A 13,202-nucleotide genomic window follows, 5' to 3' on the forward strand; every position below is an offset into this window, starting at 1 on the left:
ACAGGCACTCCATGGGTATGCATCCTCAACCCTATCCTCTGCATCCTGCATCCCACAAGGACATCATCCTGAAGTTCGCAGGCAAAACCGCAGTGATAATTTATTGTACTTTATTAATCCCTTGTGGGAAATGACGTGAGGGCAACACATGTTGTCCCTCGACATGGACAACACGAAGGATATGATTATGGTCATAATGAAAGAGAGGTGAACTCATCAGCCACTGTTCATCTGAGGTCTTGAGGTTGAGGGGGTGAGCATTTTCAAATACCTTGGTGTCCACATAAGAGGGAACCTTGCCTGGTCTCTTAGCACCACAAAGACAATTAAGCGGGTGCCTGAGGACATTTGCCATGTTGACAAACAGCCTCAGCAACATCAACAAAAGCATTGTTGAGAGCATCTTAATCAGCTGTATCACAGTATTGTATGGCAGCACTACTGCTCAGGTCTGTAAATGCCTGCAGCAAGTGGTGAAGACTTCAAAGAAGATCCCCACGAGCCTACTGCCATCTTTGTTGAGCAACAACTTCTGAAGAGCTGCTTCCATCGACAAGGGCCATGCCCACAGCCAAACTGAGGTATACACAATCCTACCCTCCCACCAGGTACAGGAGAGTGAAATGTAGAACGACAGGACTAAAGAACTCGTTCTACCCAACTGCCATCGGACTCCTGAACATTTGACAGGACTCAAAAAGCATGTTCTACCTCAGGACAACCCTGTACCTTACATCCAGCCCTAGACTGCACTAACTGCACTTAACTGTCAATCGAAACCGTCTGCATACAACCTCCACCTGCACTTTTTGAGATACACACAAAAAAGCTGCACTCAACTCTCACTTGCACATTTTGAGAACACCGTTTACATTGCTTACATATTGTTCTTATTTCTGTGTACCATTTAAAATCCCTGCACTACTTGCATTTCCCTGCACTGTTAACAGCTGGTAACAACAGTATGTTTATTATTATTTATTTATCTATACTCATCTGGATGAACTGCAGACAGCAAAGTCAGACATTCATTCCACAGAGAAAGATTTTCAGGCCGTACACATGACAATAAACACATTGAATCAAAACAAGCACTATAAGTTAGCTTTCATTGTAACAGGTTAAATCTAAACATGGCAAAACTCTGTTAAAGATTGTCCTTTACAGTTGTCCCATTAGACACCAAACTGGAAATAACCAACAGATCCCAAACCAAATGGAAACTACTGTAACCATATTTTTTTCTAAATAAAGGTAATGTTAAATATGATGGTTGTCATTTTATGTGGATTTCACTCACCAGGCCAATGTGAGGTCAGTAATGGTCTCAACTACAGTGTAGAGGGCAAACACAATCCAGTACATCATCCACCGCACCTAAACATGAACAAAAATGATGAGTGTGATTTTTGGATTAATACAGGTGAATGTGATATAGATTACTCAAACTGCTACTACTGCAGACAGCATTTTGAGTCACACCAGTTTCTCAATTACTCTCTGACATGTCTCAAGGTACAAGAAAAATAACTAGTGGAAATATTTATGCAACTCTATGAAATGAACTTGTGGCCTTAATGTGGAAAAAAATGAATATCCTGTATTTGACAGTGACTTAGATAAAGTTCAAGAAATGATAAACAATGTAGATTTAGGAAAAACCAAATCTGGAGTGGCAGAAAGACAGAATACATGTATGTCAATTTTAGGTACCCAAGTGGAAAGGTGAGGTTACAGGGAGTAAAGATAAAGAAAGTGGAGATTCATATGTACTCCATGGTCAACAGTCCACAGCAACAGAGTGTGGAAAAGAACTAAAATGCCATGGAGAGTGTGGAGTACAGGTGAAGACATGTGCCCAGGCCAGTTGGAATGGGGGGAAGAAAAGTGTCAAAAGTGGGATACAGACACTCACCCAAGCAAACCAGAAGCCATGGCTGTCAGGGGACATCCACTGGCTCCTGTGGGCCAGAGACAGAGCCTTCAGAGCCAGGGATGAAACTGGCCTGAGAGCAGTGAGAGCCCACCTGGCACACAGCATCAGGTAGGCCAAATGTAAATACACCAGCAAGATAACCCACCAATTCAAGGACAGCAGAGATGCGCAGCGCCTGTGGCAGGGCATCCAGACTCTCACAGGCTACAAACCTGTGCCATAGCTCTCCAAGAAGCTGCAACTTCAACAGCTTCTAAAACAACACTCATTCTTAGAAGAACCCAGCCCCCCGCCCCAGACCAAGCCTGTCCCTGTCTGCTGCCAGTGTAAAGAGAACACTCTCCACCATCAACAAACACAAGGCAGCTGTGCCCAGACAACACCACTGGTCAGCTGCTGATAAACTGTGCAGAGGAACTTTAAGACGTCTTAACAGACATCTTAAACACCTTCCGAGGCAAGCAGCGGTCCACTGTCATCGTACCTGTGCCAAAGAAACCTGCCCTAGCCAGTTACAATGACTATCGCCCCATTGCACTGACCCCCATCATCATCAAGCACTTTGAAAGGCTAGCCATGGCACACATAAAATCCATCCTCCCACCTACCCTAGACTCTTACCAGTTTGCATACCCAGTCCTCACCTAGACACCAAAGACTCTAAAGTGAGAATGCTGTTCCTGGACTTCAGCTTAGTGATCAACGCCATAATCCAGCAACAGCTGATCACGAAACTACAACGTCCTGGTGAACGTCAGCAAGACCAAGGAGATTGTTCCCGAGAGCCCACACTGAGCATCCACTGACTATTAATGGTGCTGTCGTGGAAAGGTTGAGCAGCACCAGATTCCTGGGGTGCGAATCAGTGAGGACCTTTCCTGGACTACCAACACTATCAGCACAGCGGCGCCTCCACTTCCTTTGCAAACTTAAGCAAGCGAAAGCCCCATACCCATCATGCACATCTTCTACAAAGGCACCATCGATACTATCCTGACCAGCTGTATCACTGTGTGGGGCGGGAGCTGCATGGACAACAGAAAAGCTCTGCAGCCCAGTGAATACAGCTGAAAGGATACATGGTACCCCCTCCACTGCCTGAATGACATACACACTGTACACCTCACCTGAAAAGCATCCTTGATTGTGAGCGACACCAGCCACGCTGCACACAGCCTGTTCAGCCTCCTGCCTTCAGGTAGAAGGTACCAGAGCCTTTGAGCCCGCTCCACCACACTCACATACAGCTTCATACACCAGACAGTCAAAATGCTGAAATCTCTTCTCACATTTCGCCCCAGCCCATGATGCTGAATTCTTTTCAGCCCTGAACTGCCCCCCCCCATGCCCTGAAAGACGATCTCTCACCCAACTCTGTACTGGACTTTTGTTTTTTGCACTACTGCTACTTTGCACCAAGAAAACCATCATGTGGCTACTGCACCATATACCGTTATTGTACTACCTACTGAGCTTTAGGCTAAACTGTGCACAAAAAAAACCTCTGCTGCTACTCTTTCATGCCATCAAATATCAGCCTGTTTCTGCATGCACTTTATACTCCATACCTCATAATTTTATGTTTACTACTTAATGTAACAGTGCACTTTACTGCTAATTTACACTTGATTATTATTATATTGTTAATTTAATATGACAGTGGGATCGTGAGAAACATCTCTATGTCCAGTACATGCGGAAAAATTGACAATAAAGCTGACTTTGTAATGAAACAGTATCCGTCAGAATGAAAGGAAATGTTTACAAAGAAGAAGTCAGACTTGCTGTGTCATATGATTCAGAGATAGTGGCACTGAGGAAAAGACAGGACACAGAACTTGAGGCCGCAATGATATAAATGTTCTTTTTGGGAGTGACTAGGATGGATAGGATCAGGAATGAATCCATCAGATGAGTAGTACAATTGAAATTTATCATACAAGGAGTCCTACAGTCTACAATGAGATGGTTTTGAAGTGCACTGAAGAAGGATTGTGAATGTATAAATAGAAGAATGCTGAGGTTGAAACTACCAGGGAGGAAGCCTAGAGAAAGACCAAAGAAAAGATTTATGCATGTAATGATAGAGACGATGAAGTTAGTTGGCTAAGAATCAGAATCATCAGAATCAAAAATCAGGATCACCGGGACCAGAGGGCCAAGCAGGAGAAGACTGACCTGCATGTCATCTGGCTGAACCTTGCCAATATGTATGGATCAGTTCCACACCAGCATGATGGAGTTCTTCTACATGCCCCCCTGCATAAAGAACTTTATTTTCTCCTACTTTAATGACCTGCAGATGTGCTTTGCCATCCATAGACTCCATCACATATAGCCTGTCACTCAGAAGGGGGATCAGAAACAACTCCACCCCTGTCAACAACCCATCAAAAGCCTGGGGAGGTAGTATATAGCCAATGTGTCTGACTGAGAGATGGGGAGAAATATCATGCAGCAGGACAGCCTGCCATTGACCGACTAAAGCCAACTCTGTGGGAAGTACAAGGTCTGGTACTACCAGTTCACCTTCTATAGGAGGATAATGTGGCTGCTGAAAATGCGTGAGATCTCCTCATCCATCACAATCAAGATGGATAGGAAAGCCTTCATCCAAAAGTGGTTGCCCCAGTGCCCCTCTGACACAGGTTACTTCAGGAAGAACACACTGCAATTGCCACCGCAATCCATCAGTGAGGACAAAATGCAAGAGAAGATCAAGCTGGGTCTAAGGTAGTCCACAGATCAGTCATTAAGGAACGCAAATATCAAAGTCTCTACAGGCCAGAAGTGGAAGGTCCAAGCCAAAGTCAAATGAGCTGTATGCAGACTGCAACATCAAGATTGTCGCCAGAACACACGCAGGAAGAGCAGGACTTGGATGGGGGGAGGCACCTTGCTTCTGGTCCAAACCCAGCCGCAAAGAGAGCTATAGGGGCAAAGGCTGTGTTGCAGAGCAGACAAGGAAACTGGACAACTTGGGAGGGAGTTGTCAACCAGAATATCAGTTTGTCAATTTTTGGTAGATGCCACAGGCAAGCATCCTCATTCAGGCTACCTACAACACACTTCCCTGTTCCCATAACCTCAACCAGTGGTTCAGGAATGAGGAAGGCTGCTACCCCTGCAGTGTCCACAACGCAAGCCTCCAGCATGTCCTGTCAACAGCTACAGATCATTAGATCAATCATACTTTCTCAGGGGCACTACAGATAGGTCCTGAAAGAGCTTAATGAGGTGCTGGAGGGGTGTTGACAAGACAACAAAAAAGTCTGAATAACATCAACTTTGTCAAAAAGGTGGGGAGCAAAGATATGCAGAGTTTTGGGGGCAGCATGGATCAGGAGGTAGAGCAATTGTCTTTGAAACCGAACAATCCCGGTTTAATTCCCAACTCCTCTTAGTGTGTCGAAGTGTTGTAGAGCAAGACAATGAACCCCTAGATCAAGGATCCCCAACCTTTTTCCTGCGAGGGCCAAATAACTTTTCCCTTCTCTGACGGGGGGCCGGGACAGTTTGTAACAGGAAGTGTGACGATTCCAGGTGTCTAAACGTAAACATTTATTGTTTTCCAGAAAGTCCATACATAACCAAAAATTAACCCTTTCTGGGATCTTGACAGGAAAAAAAATCTGAAAATAAATAATAACCTTACAATGAAATAAATAACACCATTTATGAAATAAATAACCCTTTTCAAGTTTTTCACAGAAAAAAAGAACAAGGAACATTTCTTGTGGACACAAGTGTTCGCAGCTTTCTCATATCAAATTCACTGAGAAAACTAGAAAGCAAGCAGGCTCTGAAACCGAACTGATACCAACACCTACAACAACACATTTCACTACTACTATGGTTGAAGAACGGGTTTTATCCCAGTAGATTTCATTATGATTATATTTGTATTCTCATTTGCATTATGATTATAAAATTATAATGAATCACTGGTATTGTTTGGGGGCCGGGCAAAATGTGGAGGCGGGCCATATCCGGCCCCTAGGCCCTAGTTCGGGGATCACTGCCCTAGATGCTCCCCTGGAGCTGACGGATAGAAGACAACTGCTCATGGTTCATCCAGACCAGAGAATCACGATTTATTACTTTTTCTTTTAAAATATTTATCCATTGCGTATCACCGCCGCTGTCTCACTCGAACAATCACTAATTACTCTGCTGTTTCAGCAGCAGCAGGTAGATACACAGGTTCATTCATTACCGGTTGCCACCTAGTGGAAGAGAATTTAATTGTTCTGCCTGTCACTGCAGACTGCCCACATAGATAGATGTACAAAGACAGATTATTTGCATTGAATAAATTATTTTTGGACCAAATCAGGTGAAAGTGGCATTTGCCCATGGCACACTAATGTGTTGCAGCACAGTGGTTGGGAAATACTGATCTAGGTCAGCGTCAAATCTTATCGTCTTAAAATGGACTTCATTTCTTTCCTAGAAGACTTACCACCTCTCATCTGGGAGATTCCCCCTTCAGTTCCAAAGACTGGGAATTTCTGCATTATAATTGCTGAGCTAAGGGGGTGGTCACTGGTATAGGTTGAATGGGGTTGTTATGTTAATATATGCAATGTTATATATGCCATTGTGGAAACAAAGGTAAGAATTCAGAGAACTGACCAGTGTTGGAATTTGTTGTGCAAATGTGTAGGTCATGATAACACAAAGAAGTCTGTTGGCTGCTACTTTGGCGACGTGCACACACACACACAAATGGAAATGAAAATGCACGCTTCGCGCATTCATATGTCCCAGCATGCACCGCACGCTACTTATTCCACGGGAGAAAATAGAGTCGGCAGCTCCTTCCCGTAGTTGCGAGACCTCAATATTGATCCATGAATAAGGCACACTTGATTATAAGGGCCACTGTCAGTTTTTGAGAAGATTAAAGACTTTTAGGTGCGCCTTATAGTGCGTAAATTACGCGACTGTTCCACCATGACTGATGAGTATTTGCAAATCTTTTTGAGGCTTGTCACCAGCAACTACTTTGCAGACAATGCAACCCTGGCTTATTCCATTCAGTGCAAGACATCTTAAAAGTATAGTAATGACAAAAATGTAGATTTCCATTGTGATATATAGTATATACATTAATAAATATATTTTTAATATTTTTATTGTTGGTAGATCATTTTGACCTGGTCATTTTAAAAGTAACCGTAAAAAGTGTGGGCAACCCCAATTGTATATTGCAATTCCCCTCTGTTTAATTGCCTCCTCTGTTCACTTCAAAACCCCTTTTTTTCTGTATGGCACTCCTAAGGTTGTTTTTCCCCAATAATTCATCAAATCAATCAGTGGGACTACATCCCTGTGAAATATAAAAGCCATTTTGCCTTCTTTTGGTGCTAAGCTATAAGGCTGTGTGTCTGTTGGAAGTCTCTCAAGAAAACAGAAGGAGGCGCCTTGCCAGAGACAGGCACTGTACAGGGAGGAGTCAGCACAGACCTGTTCTTCTCTCCATTACTATGGGGAATGTTGGATCTCTTCCTAAGTGAATGGATGAGCAAGCAGTGCTCACTCAGAACACAGCGGAGTACAGGCGCTGTTGCATCACATTGTTAATGGCTAGCCATGGCTATTCTGGATACAATCACTGCACAAATTATACCCATCAGGACTATAGTGTTTTTCTAACAACAAACCCCCCAATCAATCCTGTGATTAGGGACTTTTAGATCAGAGAAACAAGAGGAGAAGAGGGAGAAGAAAGGCATTTCACTAAGTCCTGGTTTAAACTGTGATTTCATCTGAATGGGAAACCAGCCCAGGGAGCTATATTCCAAAGCTATAAGGTAACAAGTAGTGGCCCAACGAAATGAACATTCAACAGATTTGACCAGCCCCCACCCCCTCCATTGACCCAGCCAGCACGGCTACAACTTCCCTTGTCTCAATATTCAGTACACTGTTGTACCCGCACCCTCGGCTCTCTCCCTACTGCTGTAGACTCACAAAGCCACCCTGCTTCGATCTGTCCTTCACATCTACCCAGCTGACAAATGTGCTTAGAAAAATCAAAACATAAAAGATGGCAGATCCAAACAGGATTAGCTCCACACTCCTTGGATAAGTTTCACCTTCAGGGATTAAGCCCTAATTCTTTACAAAATCACCTTAAAACAGGAGTTATACAGATTGCTTACTTGGGCATGGGTTAAAATAGTCAAACACTTGTCTTAATCTAGTATTAAATAACCTTCTTTCAAGATGAAAACTTAAGCCAAACTTGACTTGAGGCTGCATTAACTTCAGACTAAAACCTTTTTGCTTCACAGGGCATGGTGGCAAAGCATTCCCTTGACTATATCAGTGATGCTGAAAAACCACTACAAAGACCAGGAAGAAGAATGCTCAGACAGGAGTAACCTGCTGAATGAATGTATGCGTACAGAAAAATCATGATCTATATTTTCAAAGCCAATGTCACTGAAATATTAGTTTGCTCCAGACTAAGCTTTTATTAAAGTCAGTTAGGGAACCCCTCAACCTCCTTCCTTATAGAATCTCATCACCATGAGGATTTTGGCATTAGAAACCCTCCATTGGCAAGCATTGGATTTGTATGGTGTAAGTGTGTGAAAAAATAGTGCACAAAGTATGACATGCAATATGTGAATTGAGAAAGGATTACATCAGATTCCCTGATGCTGTTCATCCACCCACCTACAAGGTACAGTTCTAAGGATATGGAGCAATTGGCTATATTGATAATTGTCTTAATCGATTAAATGTCCTTCAATAGAAGATGTGGAGCTGTACAGGAGTTGTATAAAAAACATTTAAAAATTAATAAAAGAAAAAAAAAATAATCGCTACATAAACACTGGAATGAACTGACCATGCACAGCTCTACATGAGGGGGCAGAGCAGATTCTACCTGTTGAGGAGATTAAGGTCTGTTGGGGTGCTGGGGACACTCCTTAAGACCTTCTTCTCTTGGCATCAGCAACCTTTTTTGGTGTGGTCTGCTGGGCCAGTGGCATTTCCTGAGGGACAGGAAACACTGGACAGACTAAAAAAGAAAGACTCCTTGACTTGGGATTGCTACCTAGACTCAGTGGAGGTTGTGGAAGAGAACAGAATGACACCAAGCTATGATTTTTGATAGATAATCTGTCTCATCCCCTGCAGGAAACCATCTCAGCATTAGGCAGATCCTTCAGTATCTGAAGTGGTATCACAGGTAGTTCCTGTCACAAAGCTTTGCATTCCATGTGCAATATGACAATATCATCTCAAGTATGTATTTCCTTTGTCTTTTACTGATAGACATGTTCTGAACATTTTCTGAAGACTGAAAAGATAAGACATTTTATAATTTTGATCGATCCGTTTATTGTAATTTCCGGACGATAAGCCACGACTTTTTTCACTTAAAAAACGATGCAGCTAATATATGGATTTTTTTGAGTGGGCTAACAACCTTCACGCTGCTAAAACATTTATCCTTGTCACATCTTATATTGGCTTATATTGAGGAGCGCTCAATAGTCTGGAAATTACGGTATTAATATATCCAGTAGAAAAAAAACAGTATGTTTTATATATATATATATATATATATATATATATATATATATATATATATATATATATATATATAAAATGATTAAAATCTTCTAAAATGCGATACATCAAATCACTTAATTAATGTAAGTAAAATCAGTTAAATAAATCAAGCTTTTAATGAATAACAGTACAAATGAATGGGGAGAGGAATGAAAACTGGGATATGAAATATATAGCTATATGTTGTGCATTAACTAAATGTGATTTCTATAAGCAATGTTGAGAGGATATGAAGATAGATGGTGTGAGAGAGGAGGATACAGAGAATAGGGTTAGATGGAGAAGGTTGATTCGCTGTGGCAACCCCTGAAGGGAAAAGCCGAAAGAAGAAGAAGAATGGGTCGCCTTAGTCATCAATGCAGAACTTGCCTCCCCGATAATTTGGAGCCGCCACTACCTAAGTGATTTTGCAGAGCTCAAGCCACTTCTTGTAATGCAATGTCAAAGACAAGAAAAGTCAATGGTTAGTGCTGGGTGCTTAATAATGAATGGACAACTAAATACTTTTTTACTGAAGTGCAGTCAAAGGCTGTATGTCTTATTTGCCAATAAACCATTGAAGTAACTGTCGCTGATCACAGGGACTAACTATACCATTTTTAATGTATGCTGGTTATGTTTGCGGAGAGTATGTCAACAAGTGTGGAGTATAAACAGGACATTATTTCATTTGTGGAGCTACTTGAGAACACTGACAATTTTCCTGAGTTGAATGATGCAGATTGGCTTTGTGATTTAGCACATTAATGCTTTTTTTCTGTTTAGGTTTGATATTTACTGTTAACAAATGCATTTTTTCCATATGTATCATATCTTGTGCTGACCCGTTTCATCCGTCAAATTTTGCAACGCAATCTGATTCCGCAGCCAAAAAGTTTGCCCACCACTGTGTTAGACCATGTCTTTAAAATGTTGGCGTGGCTTTGCACATTATGCAGTGTTGTGTCTGTTTTGAGAATATTAGTTTTCTCTTTGCTGTTAATTATGGTTCCCTTGTTACAACTGTGTCATACTTTGTGCCGAACAATGTGACCCAGACTCAGGTCACTGCTGAGACGATTATGACACGATTTATTAACGTTTCTGTTAGATTTTAATTGGAAAGCACCTAGACCTGTCCCCATCAGAACAATGCAAGAGACATGTTTTTTGGGGCTACATTCCAAGTTAATCTAGCAAACAACTCCATGTACAGTATTTTCAAATGACAGTAGAGTAACCAGAATGTGTCAGTTCCACGGACAAGCCAATAGATACTAGCAGAGGAATCAGCCACATTTAACTTAGATTTTCTCTGTTCATTCTGCTTGCTTCCAATGTGCTTTGAGAGAAGTACGAAAATTCTTCAATTTGGTGCTGTGACACAGATCTTCAGCGCAGGAATTCTACAAACTATTGTGAAAAATATCTTCAAAATGATTAGATGTGGTCTTTATGTATGAGGATAAAATTCTAGGTGTGTTGGCAATGTTTTTGTATTTTGAGTCACAATTGAAATTAGTTATATTGTTGATTCGGGCATATAAATTATTGAAAAATGTTATAACTAGCACTCCATGTCAAAACCGTTGCCAGCTTTAGGACATAAGAAAGAGTTGACAGATCTAGCAATTTTATCTGACATGCGCACAGTTAGATTTTATATATCAAAATTAAACTGACTGAAATTTTCAATTAGTTCTTGTTTCTGTTGGGACCCAGGGCTAGAGATTTATGTGCATTTCCCTTCTCTTGTCTTCTTTACCAGACAGCCTGATTTGGATGTCAGCTGGGGGCAGTGCACACCTACGGCTCATCAGGCCTCCTCAGGTGTGGGATAAGAGGAGCCTGCTGCCAGCCCTTTGGTGCCAGATTGTTGATTGTTCCTCACAAGGGGCCTTGTAGTCTATGCCTCGCCTCGCCTCGCCTCACCTCACCAGGGCCTAGTCCCAGAAGTTGATGCCTCTCCTCGCAAGCTCCGAGTTCCTGAGACCCATGTGATGCAATCCCAAAAAACAAACTGGACCCAGCGCAGCCCTCCCCCTTCATCTCCCTTGTCAAATAAACCCCTTAAGATGCCTTACCTGCTGAGTGTCCTGGCATTCGGGTCAGGCACACACTCTGAAATTATGAGTTTCTTTTCTTAGAAAAACTGAAACCTTGTTTTGATTTTCAGGATTTTTTTTCATCTCTTTGAATTATACTCCTAATAACATTTGGGTTAAAACTTTGATCTAACAATTGTTGGTACCTCTCTGTTAATAAAGAAAAAGGCACAATGGTCATTGAAATAACTTGGAACTGACCAAATTAATGATAGATAAAAAATTACAGAACAGAACCAATAAAAATATTACATTGCTTTTGAATTGTGATTTCACAGAATCAAAACACACCTAGCCTGGCCGGAAAAAGATGGTACCACATTGACACATTTTAGAGAGGGATAATACAACTGTTAACTAAAGAGCTCCAAACAACCTCCAAATAAATTTAAGATTAACCCCATGGTAAGGGTACATCAATGCCAGATTGCAACACCCCTCTCAATTTTAAGCCAAAGTGGACTTCATGGGAAAAGACCATGGAGAACACCACTGTAAAAAAGCAAGACTGGAATTTGCCAATGCATAGTGACAAGCCACATAGCGTCTAGGAGAATGTCTTTTGAACAGATGAAACAAAACTGGAGCTCTGTGACAAGCCACATCAGCCTTATGTTCCTAAGCCCTAAGAAAATAAGTCCTTAAATCAGCCACTTCATTTTCTTCTAAGATTTTTTTTCACTCACATTATTCAAAATTCTGTTGTAACATCCTCTTCATACAGAAGGACAGTATGTGTGTCCATGTGTGAAAGGAACATACAAATTGGAGGCATTGCATTCTTCATTAAAAGAAAAAAAAAATTCAGTCCTCTTACATATTCCTTGATATTTTTGGTCTTGACAGCTTTGTACGAGTAGTATGCAGGATACAGGGTCCCAAACACCAATCTGTAATGAGACACAACATACAAGATTACTTAACAGTCATGAACAAGAAATAATTAGTTATTTATATAACCAGAAATACTGACATTTAATGATTGCCATTCTTGAAACAACTTTCATGTTCTGAGCTAATAATGATTGAATCTCCACAGCTACAACGTCATACATTTCCTTATCCTATAGAAAGAGTCTGTCACCCTAAATGTGAACACTTAACTGACCAAGAAAGCTAACCATTCTCATACCCGATTAGTGCCTGAATGATAGGGAAATATTAATGTAACAACCAAGACACAGCGTGTCCTGTTTCTGAGATTAGTCTGATTTTTTTGTTTTCCGGTGAAGAGGTCCAAGCCTGGGCCACCATAGAGCGACTCCAGGGGCTCACAGGACAAACATTCTCACCAAAGTAGGACGTTCAAACGCCAAAGCCGTGCAGGAAGTGAATAAGATAATGTATACAAATTTCATAGTCCATGATTGTTATTCCCTCTCATGCAGAACATGAATGCAATGGCAACTTCATTCTCATTCATGCTGTCCATCTTATTTTCTTCCTCTTGGAGGTTGGTTTTTGAGTGTGGCGCTTAAGGTACACATCACAGATGCTTGTGTCACACCGACCTATCATGGTCCCCTACTGCCCATGCAAATGCAAAACTTAAATGTTCCCCTGGAGGAGGGTCCTTCCTGGAACACATT

General features: G+C 41.6%; 1 protein-coding gene across 3 annotated transcripts in view; it reads right to left on the reverse strand.

Moving 5' to 3' along the window:
- The window catches only part of reep3b (receptor accessory protein 3b), a 62,955-nt gene that overhangs the window by 24,878 nt on the left and 24,875 nt on the right, over positions 1-13,202 (reverse strand). For 2 of the 3 annotated variants that reach the window (XM_086140848.1, XM_086140847.1), the window contains exons 2-3: positions 12,431-12,503; positions 1,301-1,377 (exon numbers count right to left, since the gene is read on the reverse strand). In XM_086140848.1, coding sequence (XP_085996974.1) covers positions 1,301-1,377; positions 12,431-12,503 — 150 coding nt within the window. Of the gene's footprint in view, positions 1-1,300; positions 1,378-8,837; positions 8,947-12,430; positions 12,504-13,202 lie in introns of those variants that run through there. The other variant, XM_086140849.1, reaches the window with a different exon arrangement.

The sequence above is a fragment of the Fistularia commersonii genome, chromosome 33, assembly GCF_037954325.1.
Source record: "Fistularia commersonii isolate RoL2024-O1a breed Wild chromosome 33, RoL_Fcom_v1.0, whole genome shotgun sequence".
NCBI lineage: Eukaryota > Metazoa > Chordata > Actinopteri > Syngnathiformes > Fistulariidae > Fistularia > Fistularia commersonii.